Source organism: Antedon mediterranea, chromosome 4 (assembly GCF_964355755.1).
Source record: "Antedon mediterranea chromosome 4, ecAntMedi1.1, whole genome shotgun sequence".
NCBI classification, from domain to species: domain Eukaryota; kingdom Metazoa; phylum Echinodermata; class Crinoidea; order Comatulida; family Antedonidae; genus Antedon; species Antedon mediterranea.
Genome location: NC_092673.1, coordinates 35,563,048 through 35,586,338, shown reverse-complemented (window position 1 = coordinate 35,586,338; position 23,291 = coordinate 35,563,048). Strand labels below are relative to the sequence as shown.

The window sequence follows — 23,291 nt, the reverse complement described above, 5'->3', positions numbered from 1 at the left end:
CATGTATTAATATGGCTAACCGGACATTTTAACGTCATCGTATGGCCACGCGAATATAAAATTGAGGATTTTTGTATCTTTCGTCATAGCTCATCACATTTAATAGAGCGCATCTCCACTTATCCATTTTCCATTTTCACCCCGATTTTGATATTGTCTAGGTCAATCAACTATCTTTCGCATGAGTTAAAAATATTTTAATTATTATGATGTCATCATGCCTAAAAATTTAAATTACATGTGGCATTAATTTCATCTTTACAGAAAATTTTAATCTGTTATAGCTCGTAAGAATAAAATGTGATAATCACGATTAAAACGTTTTCTGGAAGCTATTGGATTGTAGATACAAAATCATGTAAAAATTTTGCCATTCGGATGTTGTGACGTCATCATATGTCCAGTTAAGTAAGAAAAGTCGTATTTTCATCTTTTGCGTCATAATTCATTACATTTAAAAGAGCGTGCACCAATATTTTACGTATTTAAATTTCTTCTACACATTAATATGTTGTTGCCGAGATAATTTCCTTCCAAAATTGCAACCTTAGTGTTTCATTTTGATACCGTCTCCATGTTAAAAATTGAAATAAATGGCGGGTCCCGTAATTTCACCTATTCTACACTGTATATAATATATATACAGATTATACTGTTTGTACTATATACTATAAGACAAAAAATTGACAGAATTCAGCACTAACAACATATCATATTCATCAGTTCAGGTCATAATGCCATAATCTTTTTCTGTGTGGAATATTCCAACGTATGACGTGCACATGGCGTTTGTCGTGCGGATAACTAACTCGTCAAAGTGACGAGTTACATGTCTAGTTTTTTTTTTTCTGTATTCTTCTTTCTTTCTGTCATTTTTGTGCAGAGCATATCTCAAAAACGTGTAAAGTTAACATTTCATAACTTTGTCAACATATGGGCATTCACGTGAAGTTGTGCTTTTTTATTTTTGAATGACGTCAGAATTGCGCAACATGACTTACGCGCGTTTTAACGAATTTCGCGTATTTGACATAAATCAAAAACCATATAACAATTTAAATTGAAACTTAGCAAAAATTTAATTTATATTCTGCGCTAACTGACTGTGGAAAAAAAATGGCATGTTTCACACGAAGTTACGCGCGCACGCGCATTTAAAATTTAAAAATGCGAAAAATCAATTTCTAATCAACTTTCTACGCGTTTCATGTCATTTTGAGCATGTAAAAAATTCCCACGCGCGTGCGTATTTTTACGCTCGTGGTGCGCACGTAGCGTTGAAAACAATTTTTTCCGTGTGATTTAGGTTTTTTCAGCCTTTTCTAGTAATTTTACCAAGTTTTAAACGATTTCGACTGAAAATCAGGTCATACGAGCCCGTAGAATTGGATAATTTATGTGCGTTTTTTATGAAAAAGTTCAAAAATTCATCAAAATTTGTCAAAATTATACCTTTTTTTAAACAGTTGTAGTTTCTAAACTAAACGGTAAAAGTTGTTTTTATTACGTATTCTGGAAGATGATGAGTTGTAGATATCGTATCATGCATCAATATGGCTAACCGGACATTATGACGTCATCGTATGGCCACTCGAATATAAAATATAGGGATTTTTTCTCTTTTGTCATAGCGCATCACATTTAATAGAGCGCATCTCTACTTATCCGTTTTCCATTTTCACCCCGATTTTGATATTGTCTAGGTCAATCAACTATCCTTTGCATGAGTTAAACATATTTTAATTGTTATGACGTCATCATGCCTACAAATTTAAATTACTTGTGCCTTAAATTTCATCTTTACAGTAAATTTTAATCTGTTATAGCTCGTCAGAATAAAACGTGATAATCATGATTAAAACGTTTTCTGGAAGCTATTGGATTGTAGATACGAATTCATGTAAACATTTTGCCAATCGGATGTGGTGACGTCATCATATGGTCAGTTAAATAAAAGAAGTCGTATTTTCATCTTTTGCGTCATAATTCATTACATTTAAAAGAGCGCGCATTAATATTTTACGTATTAAAATTTCTTCTACACGTTAATATGTTGTTGCTGAGATAATTTCCTTCCGAAATTGCTATATCAGTGTTTCATTTTCATACCGTCACCATGTTAAAAATTGGAATAAATGACGGGACCCGTAATTTCGCCTATCCTACACTGTATTAATATGTATACAGATTATACTATGTATACTGTAAATAGTATATGACACAAAATATACAGCATTTAGCACTAACAACAAAATTAATTTATAATCAACTTTCTACGCGTTTCATGTCGTGTTAAGCATGTCAAAAATTCCCACGCGTGCGCACATTTTTACGTGTGCGGTGCGCACGTAGCATTGAAAACGTATTTTTTTCGCGTGATTTATGTTTTTCCAGCCTTTTCTAGTAATTTTACCAAATTTTAAACAATTTCGACTTAAAGATACGTCATACGAGCACGTCGAATTGGACAATTTGCGCGCGTTTTTTATGAAAATGTTAAAAAATTCGTTTAAAATATGCCTTTTTTTAAACAATCGTAATTTTTAAACTAGACGGTCAAATTTTTGTGGATGACATTTTCTAGAAGTAGATGAGTTGTAGATATCGGATCAGGTATTAATATGGCTAACCGGACATTGTGACGTCATCGTATGGCCACGCGAATATAAAATTTAGGATTTTTGTATCTTTCGTCATAGCTCATCACATTGAATAGAGCGCATCTCCACTTATCCGTTTTCCATTTTCACCCCGATTTTGATATTGTCTAGGTCAATCAAGTATCTTTCGCATGAGTTAAAAATATTTTAATTTTTTTGACGTCATCATGCCTAAAAATTTAAATCACGTGTGGCATCAATTTCATCTTTACAGTAAATTTTAATCTGTTATAGCTCGTAAGAATAAAATGTGATAATCACGATTAAAACTTTTTCTGGAAGCTATTGGATTGTAGATACGAAATTATATAAAAATGTTGCCGATCGGATGTTGTGACGTCATCATATGGCCAGTTAAATAAAAAAGGTCGTATTTTCATCTTTTGCGTCATAATTCATTACATTTAAAAGAGCGCGCATCAATATTTCACGTATTCAAATTTCTTCTACACGCTAATACGTTGTTGCTGAGATAATTTCCTTTCGGAATTGCTACCTTCGCGTTTCATTTTAAAACCGTCAACATGTTAAAAATTGCAATAAACAGCGGGTCCCGTAATTTCACCTATTCTACACTGTATGTGATATGGATACAGATTATACTGTGTATACTATATATGAATTTAAATAATAAAATTCAGCAATAACAACATATCATATTCTTCAGTTCAGGTCATAATGCCAACGTGAACACTTCCTTTTGTCCTCACAACCTATCCCCTTAATGTTAATGTTGCACCACTTGCGCGGCGGATAACCAAACTCGTCAAAGTGACGAGTTACATGTCTAGTTTTCAACCTGTTATTGGTGTTTTACACTGTTGGTTTGATATAAAGAATAAATGATATAAAGGATGACAGTAAGTAATACATATAAGAGAGACACAGAGATCTGTTTTACATTCATTCTCTCAAACTAACAAAACTTTAAATGGAAACCCATTTAAATTTATCTTTAATTCAAACATGCATTATTTGTATACAATTCAACTGCAATCGCTTAAAATATGTTTACATATCAGACAATAAAACATTGAAAAATGAAATAGCTGTTTAATTATTTAGTTTTAATTGTCGTGGCCATACTATACTTTGTTTTCATATATATTTGGCACCTCATATTACTTTTTGTATTGCCATACTACACTTTGTTTTTATATGATATTTGGCACCTCATACATATTTTGTTCATGTATCATGCTTGAAAAGTTTCTTTATCAATAAGCTTACTACAGTTTAATTATTATCAACACAAAAGTTTGTATTCAAGTTTCATGGCTGAGAAATCATTTTGTTGATAGTCATACGGTATTACACTATTCAAGAGTAAAATGCCACGTCATACATTATTTCACTCTCTTATTATTAAAATAATGTGTACACTTATTACTACCACTTGGTTGTCTATTATAATACTTTGTTAATAATAATAATAATATTGAATCATATATCAAACATATACAGTACTGTAATACAACATGGTAAAATACAATATAGTATAGTGAGAGGGGTCAAGGGTCATTTTCAACTTTATCAAATATTTAAATTCCTATAATAAATCATTGATTGATAATTTATAAGTGCTGCATGTAATGGTAACGTAATCATTATTAAATTATAGGTATTTTAATTTATTTCTATATATTTTACTAGAAAATGGCAACAAAAGAAGAATTTGCAGAATTCCTTGCAAGTTTAAGTGATAGATATAAAGGTGAGAACCGATTGTGGGTAAGACTTCTTCTACATGACCACTGTTCTGGACAGGAATTGAGTAGAGAAGATGTCCCAACACTTCAATGGTTTAATGAACTTGAAAGCATAGGTTATATTAATCATAACCCTACTGATGTAGAAATTCTGTTAGACATCGCTAAAGTTACTGAGAAGAGGAAAGCTATAGATTTAATAGAACAGTTTAAACTGAAGCATCCAAACAACAATGAAGAGTACAACTTTATCAATGGCAAACCAATATCAGAATATCGCAAAAGACTTTATAAAGCAATACGACAAAATACAACAACAGTACCAAACATGCTTGCTCATTACAAGCTAGGCGAGCACAAGTTTGCTACGATTTGGGACTTTGTATTCTTTCTGGAGGTGGACAAACAATTGGTGGATGAAGAGAAGTCAGTGACAAAGTTTGCACAGCTTCTGGACAAAAAAGCGAGTGGTATTTTTTGGGGGATAGAAAATAATAAGTTAAAGAGTAGACTTAGTCCAATTGATGATAAAGTATCTGGAAAAAAGAAAAAGATCAGGATTGTGAGTGAGGGTACGTTTTAATTATTATTTTTAACATACTTTATACAAATTATGCAATGTTTATCTTAATTTATTATACATTTTTTAACAATTACATTTTTCATATGGAATCATATTTAATATAATATTGTTAAACCATACCTCCATTGTTAAGTCAATCATTATCTAACTGATATTACTGTATTAAACTGTATACTGTATCCCTATTGTAAACATTTATGGTTTTAATTTTTATCTCTAGACCAACCATCTACAAGCACTAATGCATCAACATTACCACTTAACCCAAAGGTACGATTCTTTCTTTTTTTATTGTTAATAAAATACCTAAATAATTGTAACTAGTGAAGGCACTCAGTATTTGTAAGTAGAACAAACCTAAAGTTAAGTAAAGCAAACCAAATTGTGTTAATATTTAAATAATTATTTTACAATTATATAATTTACGTTTAACTGATTTAAAAGGAAAGATACTATCAACTAACATTTATTTAATTTGCAATGTGGCGACAACCTTTGGCATTCACTCCTGAAATTAGAAATTGTTTACGTTTGTTGGCTAATTCGCTGTAAATTGTGCTTTTGTTGGTTTAAGTTTTAAAACTGCTTTTTTTTATGGAATGATGAACAAAACTTTTACCTCTCAGTTACCCTATATAAAGCGTACAACAGCGATCAATTCTTTAACTCAAACTCAAAGTCTGCGTATTGAAACTTGCCCACATGAAATCAAGAAAAGAGACAAGAATTAAGTAGGTTTTGGATTAGGAAAAAGTAAAGTAAATATAAATACACCCGCACCAACCATCATACTTGGAAATGTTTGTTTGCTACAAAATAAGATCGATGAAGTGACTATAAGTACCACATACTAATTTGAGTACAGGGATGCTAACATAATGTGTTTTACTGAAACATGATTGAATCAGCGAATACCGGACAGTGTATTAGTTATTGATAACTAAACCTCAATAAGAGGTGATTGCAATAAAATTTTGGGTAAAACAAAACAATACCCTTTGTTTGTTACCTATTTACAGAAAAAAATTAGATACCAAGTAGTCTAAATTATCTTACATGGTCTAACCATGGAGGTACTTATTTTATACCTCCATGGTCTAACAATGCTATTGACAAACTGTGTGGATGCTTTAAAGGCACAAACTAAACTAACAAACTGGACAAGCATTTGTTGCTTATGTGTTAAATCTGTTGTTCCTGTTAAGAAAAGAGATTATATCCTAATAAATAAACCATGGATGATCAAAATTAAAAAAGTGAAGCAGAAATATGTTAAAAACAAAGTTGAAATCAGCAAATAAAGAAAAGACCCTTAAGATAAATTTTTAACAAAAATTATCAAAACTAGTTGTTTGCTGGTGCAAAGTGAATAAGGCTACTGGACCGGACAGAATAAGTCAGTTTGTTACTGTGTATGGTTGTTTTTGTTGAGGAATTGGATTTTCTGCTTTTCATAATAACAGATGATACATAATTTTAATAAATTTATATATATTTTTATGTGGAAGGATGTACATGTACTGTAGTTTGGCTGTATCATGTCTAGTATAAATGTAAACATATATTGACATTGAAAGCCTAATAACAATGTTTGATTCTGTATTGAGTTTCTTGTTTGAAATGGGTAAACGCAGCTTAAACTTTTTATTTGAAAAACGTTTGAAACTCAACTGATTAGCATCATATACAGTATTACAGCATTACCATGTATACTTATGTAGTAAATATTAATAATAAAAAAAGAAATTGTCCATTTGCATAAGCACATACTGTAGCCACAATGTCAAATATTATACTGTATTGTTAACAATTTAAAGCCAAAGAGAGCAACTCAAAAGAGACATGCCTATTGGATTTATTTCACTAAAAATTAAAAATTTATTGTCTTATATTTTTATTTTGCAGACTGGTACAATTGCTAAAATGGCAGAAAAAGTTGATAAAAATGAAAAGTTCTCTAAATTAAAAGCTGCTCTTAGTAAACACTATAATGATGACAAATACCTGTGGTTACGGTTTTGTTTATTCGACCATTTAGCGTTAGCAGACATCACCGCTAATGCTAATGGAGCAAACCATTTATTGAATGTATTGAACGAAGAAGGTTTGATTACTCCTACTCGTGTTCAACTTCTTGTCACGATTACTAAACTGTCAAAATTAAAGTATGCTCACGATCTTGTAATTGATTATATAAAAGATGTTGAGCAAAGTGCTGATGAAGAAAGATTATCATCATATAGGGAAAACCTTTTTAGGGCATTAAGAGAAGTTCACCCAAAAGGATTCAATGCTGTTATTACTCATTATAGACTACAAAATGTTCAAAATATTTGGGACACAGTACTTGAATTGGAAATTGATGGACAGTTAGCAGATGAACCAGACAAAATAAAGGAATTTGCCTGTCGACTTGGACAACGTGGAAAGAACATATTGCTAAATAGAGGTATGTATAATATGCCTTTTAGGCCTACAGTAAAAGGTCAAAATTACTAAAGCAAATAATAATAATCACAGACAAAATAATCGCTTGTTTATGGCATCTATATTTTGTATTTCCACTGGTTAATTCGAGCAATTGTGTTCTCTGAATAGAGGTTTACTGTAGTGTCCCCTTCTTCAATTCATGGGAAAGTTTCTCCTTAATAGGACTGTCCCCTGAATTGAGGTGTCCCAAAAGAGGGTTTTAATGAATATTCCACTCTTATTTACTTCTTTTTATGAGGTATGCATATACAGTAACAAACTTTTTTTTTCTTTTTCTTTAAAAGATGCAAAACTTGCAATTAAAGTCAAAACCAAGTGTAATCTCAGTCCGCTTAATGGATGTGTGGAGGCTGTTGAGCAACAGAACAAATTAAAACAAAGTATATTGTCCTCATTTAAGTTTAATGGATTGGGAATTAAGGATCCAAAAGCATCGTTGTGTTTTTATCTGTGTACAAGTAAAAGAAAGGCTTTAAAAAAATTGTTGAGCATGCACCTAAATGACAAACTAATCAATGGTTTAGCTGAAATCTTAGTACCAGCCAATCAAGAGACATTTTTAAAAGACTGGACAACCGACATTGAGTTAAAGGAATACAAAGCTGCTTTAAAGGAGTTAAAAGGTACAATCAAATTGGAAAAATGTACTACTTTGTGGACACTATTTGCAACATTATTTCCAAGATAAACCAAAAATGGATTAGTAAATTTAACACAGTAATAATCTTGCAGATATGTCAACTCTGTTTGCTCTGGGTTGTACTGTCCCACCCACCAAAATCGATCCATGCCAAATCAGTTCTGTGGATTTGTTTTGCATGTATTTGGTGCACCATTTATCACTCTTAAAACCAGTTCGGGCAGACCAATTTTGGCCACCAAAGTTTGCTCAGGGTATAATCGGCGGTAGGAATGCTTTTGGCTGCCAAATTTGGTCCAGACTTGATCTTATTAATAACCATAGTATGCTCATCTTGATCATAGTATGCTCATCTATAATAACTATTGTTGATGCAACCTCTATTTTAGTTTACCTACTACTGTTGTTTCTCTTTAAATTTGGCAAATATAATCTTTAATTTTATAATATATTAAATAAATGATGATTAATTTTTATTCATCCTACAGGTGCCTCTTTATCAAGCACTGAACAGGAAAGAAGTGAGAGTAAATTTGTTTGTGATCATTTTATTACAAAAAAACCTGTGTAAAAGAAGCAGTTTAATTATAACAAAAAAGAATTGACTCTTTTCTATGTACAGTTGAGTCTGCCCAAGTCAAACTAGATTTACCGTGGGGCTGAGATGGTTTAGGGCTAGGATTTAGATTGAATTCTCCTTAATATTTATTCTCCTTTATTTATTAGTCAACAAAAATTTTTTTTTTTTATTTTAAAACTAAAACTAAAAACTAAATTATAGTGAACATTTAAATTGTATTAAGCTTGTGGTAATTATAAATTAATAAATTTAAATAAAAATGTTAAAGAAATAAGCATTTTTAATGAGCTCTAATGCAATTTAATTACACTGTACTATTTACAATTTATTTTTGATTTAGGTGTCCAATTATTAGTAACTCTTGTTAAGAACCAACATTCTTCATCAGTCCATGACAGTGAGCAACCACATGCGTTGGAACTTCTCTACAAATCAATGAGAAAACAGGAAGAACTAAGTAGTAAAATTGTTGAAGAAACTCATAAAATAATGGAACAGCTCAAGAATTATTTTAGTGGAATGGATTTACAATTTGAGAAAGTAGTAACTGGGTGTATAGCATTATATGTAGTGTCACATGACTTTGAAGCATTAAGAGAGCTATGGAAAATGTATTGCAATAAAACACTTCATAAAGATTTAGCCCGAATATTAGTAGTAGATGAAGACCAGAAAGACCAACTTGGTGAATTGGTTGACATTACTATCAATGAACACGATTACAACAGTGCATTGAGAAAATTAGAAGAATTTGGTAGGAAATTTGTAATTTGTAGTTTGTATTAAAGTTAGTAGGTGTAGCGGCGAGTTGTTAGTTAGTAGCTATCATACAGAAAAACCTGGGTTTAATTCAGTCTACTGAGCTGTAAATGAGTACCTAGTTGTAGGATACTAGGAAGGATAATGTGGTGTTGAAAGGAACAGGTCACCCTACCACGTAATGCCGAGGCTTAGTACAATGAGCTCCTAACAACTCATTTCCCTTCATTAAGAATGTATACAGGACTCGCCTTACATTTTATGAAAGTTAAATGAAAATTTAACTTTAAATTAAACTAAACTGAAAACAAGAGGGTTAGGTCCAAAGTTGTCATACTGAAAACCATCAGTTTTGGGCCTAGCCCAAGAGTGTAAATGTATGAAAAATCACAATAGTGGGTTTTGTTTATCAACAAACCATCCACCTTTGAAATACATTATTGTTATAGTTATATATAAATAACTAAATACTAAAATTAAGACAAAATGTTTGATTCACTTCACTTTAAACTGCCATGGAACTCAAATTTCAGAAAGATGAAATTAATTTAAATAAAGATTTAGATTAAGATTCAACCTGTTAGTGGCGGTTTCATCGCTGGTGGTTGAACTGAATAAAATAGATATTTTAAAAGATATTAAAAGTTTTATTCTTTTATTTTCTAGATGAATCGGACAAGAAATGGGATGAACTCCTTATCAACAATAAAGAAGAACAAATGTCACCCAAATCACAAACTGGTGAGCCTTTGTAGTTTATTTATATGAAATATGTATGGTTTTTCATTCTTTCTAAAAATGCTCCTCATTTTACAAATTCTCTATCAACAGGTTTTTAAAAATAATAATGTGTATATGTAAATTAAATGTGTGGCATAGCACTGTGTACATTATATATAAATAATACTGTAGAATTATTGAAACAGTCCTCATATTTCGAACATGATCACATAATTGTGTCGAGCATAGATCATCGGAAAGTTCCATATTTGTTAGTGTATGAAAAAAGTTCTGGATAGGGTTAGAACCCACTGAACCATGTACAGTATATCACAGATATTCACCCGCCAGATACATTCTCTCATACAACAAACACCCTTACTGTAGATATGCTATAAAACACTATTATTGCAAGTTATACTTTAAACTGAATGATTTAACTAAAATTGTATTTGTTGTATGTAAGCAACATCATCATCAAGTCCATTAAGTGTATAATAATATTTACAGATGATGGCGGTACTGATGAAGGAGAGCCAAAATCATTACAAAAAAGCTCTACTGGTACAGGTAAGTTCCATGTTCTGTTCTGGTGGGATTCAACACTTTTTTATTATGAAAACTGTTATTTCCTATTTTACGAGTACATTATTTATAATGGTCTATCATTCAGTCTAGTTCAAAATCTTCTCTAGACATAATACTACTATAATTACTATGACACCATCCTTGGGTAAGAGGCAGGTTTCCCACTGTTGAGTGTGATTTTGAATAAATAATTAAATACTTTTTACAGTATACCATTTAAGCATGTGAGTTTATATAGGCTAGTCAATCTAGCAAAAAAAACAGCCCAAAGTTAAACAAATTGCAAACAGAGATTTTTCTTTTTTAAATGGTCATATATGATGAGGAGATCAAAATGTGAGTATCACACCTCTGTCACTCATCCCGATGATATGCAAATTAGCTTAAATATGCAAATTAGGGTGAAATTACAAGGTTACCATATCTCAAAAACTACTAGTCCGAGAGAGTTGATTCTTTCACTGATCTATTCAAAATGTATATATTTGTATTTACTCTAATGAAACATTTTACGAAAAAATGACCGGAAGTACAACATTTGACCTTCGACCCCATTTCTCAATGTTTGCATATACAATGTGACTAAAATGTCTGTAGAGACTTTATTTTGCCCTCAAATGACCCAGACATAGGTTCCTAATAGCCAGCATAGGATCACTTTGTAATTCCCAAAATCACACCTTTGTCACACACCTCGAAAGTATGCAAATTAGTAGTACAATTTAAATAAAATTTGCAAATAAGGGGAAAAAATTACAGTTGTCCTATATCTCGAAAACCACTAATGCTAGAGAGCTGATTTTTTCACAGCCGTATTCAAAATGTACATATTTCTATTTGCTCCAATGAAACATTTTACAAAAAATTGACCGGAAGTATGACATTTGACCCTCGACCCCATTTCTCAATATTGCATATACCGTATAAATGAAACTAAAATGTCTGTAGAGACTTTGTTTTGCCCTCAAATGACTCCGATACAGGTTTCTAATAGCCAACATAGGACTGTTTAGTAGATCTCAAAATCACACCTGTATCACTCACCTCCAAAGTATGCAAATTATTAGTACAAGTTACATGAAATATGCAAATTAGAGGGTGAAATTAAAGGTTCCTATATATCGAAAACCACTAAGGCTAGAGAGTTGATTTTTTCAATAACTTGTTCAGAATGTACATATTTATATTTACTCTAATGAAACATTTTATGAAAAAATGAGCGGAAATACAACAATTGACCCTCAACCCCATTTATTAATGTTTGCATACATAATGCGACTAAAATGTCTGTAGAGACTTTGTTTTGGACTCAAATAACTCGGATACATGTTTCCTATAGTCAGCATAGGACCGCTTTGTAATTCCCAAAATCACGCCTTCGTTTTGGCATGGTTGGAATTCCCTTTTTTCGTATTAGTTTATGTACAGCGCTTAGAGGTTACACAACATTAGGCGCTATATAAATCCAGGATATTATTATTATTATTTCTCAATATTTTCATATAATGCAACTAAAATGTATGTACAGACTTTGTTTTGGCCTCAAATAACTCGGATACAGGTTTTATATAGCCAGTATAAGTCAAGCACCTCAAAAGTATGCAAATTAGTAGTACAAGCTATATGAAATATGCAAATTACAGTGAATTGCCTTATGTATCTCGAAAACGCTAATGACCGAGAGAGAGAGATATGGCAACTTTCTTGTACTACTGATTTGCATACTTTCAAGCGAAGTAGTAACAGAGGTGTGATTTTGAGAATTACTAAACAGTTCTATGCTGGCTATAGAAAACCTGTATCTGGGTCATTATTGAAAAAAAAAATTGTCGAAAGTATGACATTTGACCCTCGAACCTATTTCTCAATATTTGCATATAATGCAACTAAAATGTATGTACATACTTTGTTTTGGCCTCAAATGACTTGGATACAGGTTTTATATAGCCAGTATAGGATCGTTTAGTAATTCCAAAAGTCAAGCAACTCGAAAGTATGCAAATTATTAGTACAAGTTATATGAAATATGCAAAGCCTTATGTATCTCGAAAAACGCTAATGACCGATAGAGATATGGCAACTTTCACCTCTTGTACTACTAATTTTCATATTTTCTAGGGAAGTAACAAAGGTGTGATTTTGAGAATTACTACAGTTCTATGCTAGCTGGCTATAGAAAACCTGTATCTGAGTCATTTGAGGCCAAAACAGTCTGTACAGATATTTTAGTTGAATTATATGAAAATATTGAGAAATAGGGTCAAGGGTCAAATGTCATAATTCAATCAAGACAATTTTTGCATAAAATGTTTCATTACAGCGAATATAAATATGTACATTCTGAATCAACTCTGAATTCAAATCAACTCTCTAGCATTAATGGTTTTCGAGATATGGGAAGACTGTAATTTCACCCCTAATTTGCATATTTCATGTAACTTGTACTAATAATTTGCATACTTTCAAGGTATGTGACAAAGATGTGATTTTGGGAATTACAAAGAGGTCCTATGCTGACAATAGGAAAACTGTATCCGAGTTATTTGAGTCCAAAAAAATTATCTACAGACATTTTAGTCGCATTATGTATGCAAACATTGATAAATAGGGTCAAGGGTCAATTGTTAATATAAATATGTACATTCTGAACAAGTTTTTGAAAAAATCAACTCTCTACCTTAGCGGTTTTCGATACATATAGGAACCTGTAATTTCACCCCCTAATTTGCATATTTCATGTAACTTGTACTAATAATTTGCATTTGAAGGTGAGTGATACAGGTGTGATTTTGAGATTTACTAAACATTCCTATGTTGGCTATTAGAAACCTGTATCCGAGTCATTTGAGGGCAAAACAAAGTCTCTACAGACATTTTAGTTTTCATTATATATGCAATATTGAGAAATGGGGTCGAGGGTCAAATGTTATAGTTCCGGGCATTTTTTTGTAAAATGTTTCATTACAACAAATATAAATATATACATTTTAAATATTTTAGTGAAAAAATCAACACTCTAGCATTAGCGGTTTTCGAGATATGGCAACGGTGTAATTTCACTCCCTAATTTGCATATTTAATATTACTTGTACTACTAATTTGCATACTTTCGAGGTGCATGAAGAAGATTTTAGGAATTATAATACAGTTCTATGGTGGGTATTGAAAAACAATATTCAAGTCATTGAGTCCAAAATAAAGTCTCTACAGACATTTTAATCACATATTTATGTAAATATTGAGAAATGGGGTCAAGGGTCAAAATTTGGTACTTCCGGACATTTTTATGTAAAATGTCTCATTAGAGCAAATATAAATATATATATTCTGAACCAGACTGTGCAAAAATGAACTCTCTACGATTAGTAGTTTTTAAGATATGGTAACCCTGTAATTTCACCCTAATTTACATATTTAAGCTAATTTGCATACCTTCGGGATGAGTGTCAGAGGTGTGATGCTCAAAAAATAATTACCTTATCATATGTAACCATTTAAAAAAAAAAAATCTCTGTTTGCAATTTGTTTCACTCAAAATGCTAGATTGACTAGCCTATATCGGACATGTCATGTATAAGACAATTTCACTGCATGACATTTTTATTTCAAGATCAAAAAACATATACAAATACAAGAAGTATGATAATGGAATATAAAATAAGCACATTCTAGACATCTGTGCATAAAAGAATATGACAACCATCCTTCACCCCACAGCTGTCATTTCATGTGTGTCTGAACAAAACATAAAAAGCACATAGCTGAGTGTAAATAATAAACAATCATGAACCTGAACCAATGTATACCTATTCTTTTTATGTATAAAAAATCTACAATTGTTTTTCATTTTTATCAGAAAGTATTGTATTCAAAAATTATTAAGAGATTTGCATTGTTATTGTCATTATGTCATGATATTAAAATCTGATCTTAGCAAAATATGGCCTTGATATGAATATTAGGCACATTTTGAAGTCTTGTTTTTGTCTATTATCAGAGCCTTTTGTGCTGAGAGGCGGCATGGAGATTTTTGTGAAAACACTCACTGGAGAGGAAATTACACTTGATGTTGAACCATCAGACATCATTGAGAATGTGAAAGCTAAGATCCAAGATAAAGTGGGAATTCCACCAGAGCAGCAACAAATTATCTTTGCTGGAAACCAGCTTAAAGATTGGAAAGCACTGTCCGACTGCAACATTCAGAATCAGTCAACCCTTCAATTGGTACTCCGTTACAGAGGTGGTAGTGGTATGTATATCTTCAAATGAATTAAACAGCTACAAAAGAGATAATCCGTTCTCTACCTAATAAATAACACCCCCCCCCCCCACCCACCCCATCTACCATTTGTATTTACCAGGGATTTTAGAAGATTCAGACAATGTAGCTGGTACATCAACAGAGATATTGCCAACCAGTATTAAAATGGAGCATGGATCAGAAGGACATGTGAAATCAGAACCAGGTAAAAATATACTCTAAATGAAATGTTTAATTAATAAAAAGTAATTTGCAACCTAATATTTAACAATAGAACAATAATTACCAAAAGAAAAAAATACATATATTTTATAGATAAAGATGAAACGTCAAAACAGTTTAAGAGATCTTTAAGCCCAGATCCAGGTATGTTGTTGTCTTATGATAATGAGGTTGATTTTAGCCAATTCTAATATTTCACTTAAGTTAATACTGTATACTACATGTTCTCTATTTTCTTATCTTCACCTCCTATTTTGTTTTATTTGTTTATTTGGATTAAAATTATACTAAAGGAACTAAGTAAGATTTATTCATTTCCAATTATCTAGCAAAGTGATAGACCCCATACATGTAAATAGATAGAATTATAAACTTCTTTGATAAAAAAACATTTTTTAATTGTCAAAACTTAAACTGGATATTATTGAATTTGATGATCATGTGACATTATTTATAGGAGAAACAAAATCATTCATGCTTTTTTGTTCCTGAATTCTACATTTTCTATTTAAAAACAAATAATTACTATAGTGTTTTTTTAATAGATGAACCTGGATCATCTAAGCTATTCAGAAGTTCAAGTCACCTCAAAGGTATTATGTTTTATTCATTTGGTTATTTGCCATTCAACAGTACAGCAATATGTTATTTATCATTTGAAAGCAAAATATGTCTAAAGAAGCTTAGAAAAAGCAACACTCATAATGAGTTTACCATTAGACTAGGATACTACATTGTAATTGAAATACGTTATTAATTTTGAAATTTAGTATCTTCAGGCATTGTTGCCATTAGACCTCTGGGTTTACATTGTAGTACTGTATTAACAATTATTGTACTATTGTTTAGAATGTTATTTTTTATAGATGAACAAAATATATTAAGAAGTAGTTGTCACATGTGTTTACAATGTATATAGGTATTTCTTTAAATTATTTATAAAATTATTTTATAGATGAACCAAAATTCTATGAAGAACATGCTCACCAAAAACAGGTTTCTTCCAAAGAAGAATATGAAGATTTACAAAAGGCAGTGAAGGATGAAATTGGTAAGGAGTTAGTAAATAAAGTATAGACCAAGTAAATATCTAGATTCATTCAGACTTGTTTGATATATGATTTATGCTGATATAAATAAAATATATAAATTTAAACTGAAATTAAATTGCCTTGTTGCCGAGTTGTCTGGGGCCGAGATGGTTTGGGCTTCTGAACATAGGACCAAGGTTGTATTGTAGTAAAATACGTTATTTCAATCGCAATAGAAAATAGCGCCCTCACTTCAATGGCTATTGTATTTTCTGAAAAGAAATACTGTAAAACATTTCTTATTGAGATCTTTATTTCCAATCTAGAAATACAAGATGATATGTTTGCATATGTTAAAGAAGAATTTTGCAGCTGGTATGATAAGAGAGATTCATTGAATTTGCTGAAAGCCTTGTACACAGACCTGCTGCTTCCTCATATTTTATACAAGGCATCTAGCACAATAGACCTGCTGGAATTCTTAATTGAATCTAATCATCTGACAAGCCAGGATTTCACATTGTTTTATGACACCATCAATGCAACAGGAGAATTTGAATTAGCAAGAAAAATTCAAGAGGAAGTTTTAACATTCCCAAATGTCGAGGAGATTTCCGTTTCAAAATTCAGTCATCACAGATGCATGTTGGTAGAATTTGGAAATAAGCTGACCACAAAAAATGTGGAATCCATCAGTGATCTTGTTAATGAGGCACCAACATCTTATGAAGATAAATGGAGTCTGATTAATGATCTTGAAAAAAGACAGATCATCAGTGAAGGAAAGATGCAACTATTTATCGAGAAATTAGGTATCTTGAATCTTGGAGAACCTGAAGAAGTTCTAACAAAATGTATGCATATTTTATGTTTATTTTCTTCAATAGGACTTTAAAATGATATCTTTTCATGACAGTTGGTAATTAGGAAAATAATTTATTGTATTATTATGCAATCAATATTTTATTCATTCCAAGTTAATCAAACCAAAATATCTACAGTATTCCACATTTTACAAATTCTCTATTATAGATAAAAAAAAAAGAGGAGAAATAATAAAATTAAATCTATATTAAATATTAGTATTTAAAATCACTCCATACCATTTATTTAATAAACATTACATTTCAGCAACAACAAACCTCATTTTTGTGATTTTGTAAACATATTTGTGCTACAATTAATGATTTAAAAATTGTAATATTTTAAATTTAAATATTGCAGATATGGATTATACATAAATTATTTATTAAAAATTGTCCTAATTTATCATCATTATCATTTCACATGTTCTCATGTTTTAGATGCGTCAGAAGATCCAGTTAAAACAAAGAAACCAAGAAAATCAAGAAAGAGTAAGTATACTGTAACCATGAGGTGTGTGAAAGTGAATTGTTCTTTTTAAATTAAACGTCTGTAGACTGGAAAATAACAAGAAGCAGCAATATATTCACCAACAATTAGTCAATCTAAACCTGAGCTTGAAAATCACTGGAAACACCATTTACTGAAACCTATGAGAAAATTGGAATAAAAGGGACATTTAAAGAATTAAAGAATTAATTTGTAGTATTTTCTTTTGTTTTATTAGATGAGTCAGAAGATCAAGTTAAAGGAAAGAAACAAAGAAAATCAAAAAAGGGTAAGACAGACAATAAATCTGTATTTTAATTTAAAATGAAAAACATGTAAACAAAAAATTATTATATTTTTTAAATATACTTTTTATATAATACATGAGTTTATATTTGATTTCTTTGAATAGAGACAACATTAAGAGACTATGTAAGAGAAATGTTTGTAGAGAAAAAATGTTCTATTAAAACAGATTCTGAGAAATCCCCAAAAGAAATGGAACTATTTAAAGGTAATTTAAAAATAGTAAATGTAACATTTATTGTTATTTTTTATTGTTTAGAAATAATGGAAAATAAAATGTTTTTATTCATATTTTGCTTTTTATTAATAAAATAACATTTAATTACAGAATATAATTATAAATTCTATACATCTAAAAATACACTTTAAGAAGTGTGTGTTTATATTTTTTAAACCTATAATAGTTGTGCACATTTTACAGTTTTTGTTTCTTTTACATTATTTCAAAATTGTCATATATTAATTTATGCTGTGTATATCTTAAGCAATAAAGAAACTTTTAATATTGTAAAAGTTGACATGAATCTGGTAAATATATAAATTGCTGCCCACCCATTGTTTGGTTCCACCATGTCTTATTAATATAAGATTAATTCCTTTTACAGGTATTGATGACAGTGAGCCCTCAACTTCACATCAACAGCTACCAAGTCAAGATACAATGACAGATGAACATGCTATAGATGAGATATGTAACTCTGTAAGACGATTTTTCACTTACATGAGAAGTAGTGGTATTAAGAGTTTAAAAACAGATCAGGGTATCATAAAGATGATAAGTAGTAATAATGTAGTAGGAATATGGAAACGCAGAAAAAGGTGGTTGGAATGGATTCAACAGAAATCATCAGAAGACATTGGTAGAATGCTAGCTCATGTTTTGATTGCTGTAAAAGATGAAGAGTATGTTTTTTCTAAAATCAGTCCATCATGTACTGATGATGTGGTGAAATGTCTGTCTACTGAATGTAGTAAATACACTTTTAAATACAATATAGAAGCTTTTCAATGTAATAAACATTTGTCTACATCATTTTTAATTCATTTATTGATTAATGCACCACAACTCAAAATGCTTCAATTACGTAAGTTAACAGGTGTAACTATGAATGATACTGTTGATGCACTATCAAAGAAAGGACTAGTGTTGGAATTAGAGAACCTTGATATCCATGGGAATACTCTCCGTGACATCACAGGTTCTTCATTTGGCACATTACTGGCTATTTCGCCTAAACTGAAAACACTTAACATAAGCAGCTGCCGTCTGTCAGGTGTTATCATAGATGCTATGGTGAGGGAATGTGTCAATAGAAACCTAGTGTTGGAATTAGATAATCTTCATATCCGTGTGAATACTTTCAGTGACATCACAGGTTCTTCACTTGGCACATTACTGGCTATTTCACCTAAACTGAAAACACTTAACATGTTCAACTGCCGTCTGTCAGGTGTTATCATAAATGCTATGGTGAGGGAATGTGTCAATAGGAACCTAGTGTTTAAATTAGATAATCTTGATATCAGTGAGAATATTCTCAGTGACATCACAGGTTCTTCATTTGGCACATTACTGGCTATTTCACCTAAACTAAAAACACTTAACATAAGCTGGTGCAGGCTGTCAGGTATTATCATAAATGCTATGGTGAGGGAATGTGTCAATAGAAACCTAGTGTTGGAATTAGATAATCTTGATATCAGTCTGAATAATTTCAGTGACATCACAGGTTCTTCATTTGGCACATTACTGGCTATTTCACCTAAACTAAAAACACTTAACATAAGCAGCTGCAAGCTGTCAGGTGTTATCATAAATGCTATGGTGAGGGAATGTGTCAATAGGAACCTAGTGTTGGAATTAGATAATCTTGATATCCATGGGAATACTTTCAGTGACATCACAGGTTCTTCATTTGGCACATTACTGGCTATTTGTCCTAAACTGAAAACACTTAACATGAACTGGTGCAGTCTATCAGGTGTTATCATAGATGCTATGGTGAAGGAATGTGTCAATAGGAACCTAGTGTTGGAATTAGATAATCTTGATATCAATGTGAATACTCTCACTGATATCACAGGTTCTTCATTTACCACATTACTGGCTATTTCTCCTAAACTGAGAAAACTTGATGCGCGTTGGTGTGAATTACCTAATGATATAGTGCAGGATATGAGGCAACACTTCCAGAGTATAAATGGTGTATTTACCTATTACTAACTGCTATACAGTAGTTATTAAAGTGCAGCTTAATATAACTTTCATTAAACTGCATGATACCGTACATGTACTTAGAGGCATTTTCATTTTTGACTTGAGAACGTTTAAAAAAATATAAATTATAAATTTCATATGCGTATTGCAGCCAAAAAAACAAAACAAAAATGTACTGACATTACCTTGATATGATAATTATCTCATATAAGAAAAATTGATATTTTTTTATACTGACGAGACAATGCCTGATTTTTTTTGCAACAAAATGCTTTCATATAATTTTGATATATTTTTTTGATAATGTTTGGCTATTTAAAGTTTTTTAATGCTGTAATAATGTCAAAAATCAATTTTCACCAAAGTATTAAGCTTAATAAAATCAGGTTGTTACAAATGGATGGGATATGTTTTTACTTTAATACTAATATTTGTTTGTTATCATAATCTTTGGTAATATAAATGTAAATGCTTTATTCATTGTGATTGAGTGAATATTATACAAATTATGTTATAATATTTCTAAACAATATGTCATATTATTATACTGTGCATTTTCAGTCAATAGCATATACTTGTGTTAATTGGGGCAGGGGGGTTGTAAATGAAGTACAGTGGTTGTTACTGTGCATTTTCAGTCAATAGCATACTTGTGTTAATTGGGGCAGGGGGTTGTAAATGAAGTACAGTGATTGTTACTGTGCATTTTCAGTCAATAGCATATACTTGTGTTAATTGGGGCAGGGGGGTTGTAAATGAAGTACAGTGATTGTTACTGTGCATTTTCAGTCAATAGCATATACTTGTGTTAATTGGGGCAGGGGGGTTGTAAATGAAGTACAGTAGTTGTTACTGTGCATTTCAGTCAATAGCATATACTTGTGTTAATTGGGGCAGGGGGTTGTAAATGAAGTACAGTGATTGTTACTGTGCATTTCAGTCAATAGCATATACTTGTGTTAATTGAGGCAGGGGGTTGTAAATGAAGTACAGTGGTTGTTACTGTGCATTTTCAGTCAATAGCATATACTTGTGTTAATTGGGGCAGGGGGGATGTAAATGAAGTACAGTGGTTGTTACTGTGTATTTTCAGTCAATAGCATATACTTGTGTTAATTGAGGCAGGGGGGTTGTAAATGAAGTACAGTGGTTGTTACTGTGCATCTTCAGTCAATAGCATATACTTGTGTTAATTGGGGCAGGGGGGTTGTAAATGAAGTATAGTGGTTGTTACTGTGCATTTTCAGTGAAAAGGGTTTCTATGGTATTTTGCATGTTTGTACATTCCAGTAAAAAAAAATAGTACTATAAATAAAATGGAGCACCTTGATTTTCAATATATTTTCAGAATGTAATATATAAATGTATATATGAATATGAAATAAATACATATTTATCTTTTATTATTAGTTAGTTCTTTCTGTAGTATTTTAAATTATAAACAATATCTAATTTTGGGATTTATTGGTGTGACAGGGGTGCATTTCAGCGGCCATAATAAAATGGACATCTTATAATGTTGTTGATTCTATTAAATACATGGATGATGGACATCTTATAATGTTGTTGATTCTATTAAATACATGGATGATGGACATCTTATAATGTTGTTGATTCTATTAAATACATGGATGATGGACATCTTATAATGTTGTTGATTCTATTAAATACATGGATGATGGACATCTTATAATGTTGTTGATTCTATTAAATACATGGATGATGGACATCTTATAATGTTGTTGATTCTATTAAATACATGAATGATGGACATCTTATAATGTTGTTGATTCTATTAAATACATGGATGATGGACATCTTATAATGTTGTTGATTCTATTAAATACATGGATGATGGACATCTTATAATGTTGTTGATTCTATTAAATACATGGATGATGGACATCTTATAATGATGTTGATTCTATTAAATACATGGATGATGGACATCTTATAATGATGTTGATTCTATTAAATACATGGATGATGGACATCTTATAATGTTGTTGATTCTATTAAATACATGGATGATGGACATCTTATAATATTGTTGATTCTATTAAATACATGAATGATGGACATCTTATAATGTTGTTGATTCTATTAAATACATGGATGATGGACATCTTATGATGTTGTTGATTCTATTAAATACATGGATGATGGACATCTTATAATGTTGTTGATTCTATTAAATACATGGATGATGGACATCTTATAATGTTGATTCTATTAAATACATGGATGATGGACATCTTATAATGTTGTTGATTCTATTAAATACATGAATGATGGACATCTTATAATGTTGATTCTATTAAATACATGGATGATGGACATCTTATAATGTTGTTGATTCTATTAAATACATGGATGATGGACATCTTATAATGTTGTTGATTCTATTAAATACATGAATGATGGACATCTTATAATGTTGATTCTATTAAATACATGGATGATGGACATCTTATAATGTTGTTGATTCTATTAAATACATGGATGATGGACATCTTATAATGTTGTTGATTCTATTAAATACATGGATGATGGACATCTTATAATGTTGTTGATTCTATTAAATACATGGATGATGGACATCTTATAATGTTGTTGATTCTATTAAATACATGGATGATGGACTTCTTATAATGTTGTTGATTCTATTAAATACATGGATGATGGACATCTTATAATGTTGTTGATTCTATTAAATACATGAATGATGGACATCTTATAATGTTGTTGATTCTATTAAATACATGGATGATGGACATCTTATAATGTTGTTGATTCTATTAAATACATGGATGATGGACATCTTATAATGTTGTTGATTCTATTAAATACATGGATGATGGATATCTTATAATGTTGTTGATTCTATTAAATACATGGATGATGGACATCTTATAATGTTGTTGATTCTATTAAATACATGGATGATGGACATCTTATAATGTTGTTGATTCTATTAAATACATGGATGATGGACATCTTATAATGTTGTTGATTCTATTAAATACATGGATGATGGACATCTTATAATGTTGTTGATTCTTATTAAATACATGGATGATGGACATCTTATAATGTTGTTGATTCTATTAAATACATGGATGATGGACATCTTATAATGTTGTTGATTCTATTAAATACATGGATGAT

The 23,291-nt window shown here is 30.8% G+C and overlaps 2 protein-coding genes across 6 annotated transcripts in view; both read left to right on the top strand.

The window, feature by feature from the left end:
• LOC140047435 (uncharacterized) overlaps positions 1-15,116 on the top strand; it is a 49,861-nt gene extending 34,745 nt beyond the window's left edge. For 3 of the 4 annotated variants that reach the window (XM_072092469.1, XM_072092466.1, XM_072092468.1), the window contains exons 3-11: positions 4,314-4,941; positions 5,173-5,222; positions 6,858-7,401; positions 7,727-8,065; positions 8,571-8,609; positions 9,003-9,416; positions 10,088-10,162; positions 10,652-10,711; positions 14,727-15,116. In XM_072092469.1, the coding sequence (XP_071948570.1) occupies positions 4,317-4,941; positions 5,173-5,222; positions 6,858-7,401; positions 7,727-8,065; positions 8,571-8,609; positions 9,003-9,416; positions 10,088-10,162; positions 10,652-10,711; positions 14,727-15,001 (2,421 nt within the window). In that variant the 5' untranslated portion in view covers positions 4,314-4,316 and the 3' untranslated portion in view covers positions 15,002-15,116. The remainder of the gene's footprint in view (positions 1-4,313; positions 4,942-5,172; positions 5,223-6,857; positions 7,402-7,726; positions 8,066-8,570; positions 8,610-9,002; positions 9,417-10,087; positions 10,163-10,651; positions 10,712-14,726) is intronic. The other variant, XM_072092467.1, reaches the window with a different exon arrangement.
• LOC140047434 (uncharacterized) lies at positions 15,052-21,797 on the top strand. Of its 2 annotated transcripts, XM_072092464.1 has the most exons (9): positions 15,052-15,198; positions 15,309-15,359; positions 15,761-15,808; positions 16,171-16,266; positions 16,573-17,100; positions 17,551-17,601; positions 17,838-17,888; positions 18,012-18,113; positions 18,511-21,796. In XM_072092464.1, the coding sequence occupies exons 1-9, from the start codon at positions 15,159-15,161 to the stop codon at positions 20,127-20,129; spliced, it is 2,586 nt and encodes an 861-aa protein (XP_071948565.1). In that variant the 5' UTR covers positions 15,052-15,158; the 3' UTR covers positions 20,130-21,796. The 2 variants fall into 2 exon arrangements, with proteins under 2 accessions (XP_071948565.1, XP_071948566.1); XM_072092465.1 differs by lacking the exon at positions 17,838-17,888 and having other exon boundaries at positions 18,511-21,797.
• The last annotated feature ends 1,494 nt before the right edge of the window (positions 21,798-23,291 follow it).

What these genes read in the sequence shown, in the direction of transcription:
- LOC140047434 (XM_072092464.1), top strand. Translation starts at nt 15,159, where the DNA reads ATGGAGCATGGATCAGAAGGACATGTGAAATCAGAACCAG. An exon ending in AAGTTCAAGTCACCTCAAAG is followed by an intron (nt 15,809 to 16,170) that starts GTATTATGTTTT and finishes ATTATTTTATAG; the next exon opens with ATGAACCAAAATTCTATGAA. An exon ending in AGAAATGGAACTATTTAAAG is followed by an intron (nt 18,114 to 18,510) that starts GTAATTTAAAAA and finishes TTCCTTTTACAG; the next exon opens with GTATTGATGACAGTGAGCCC.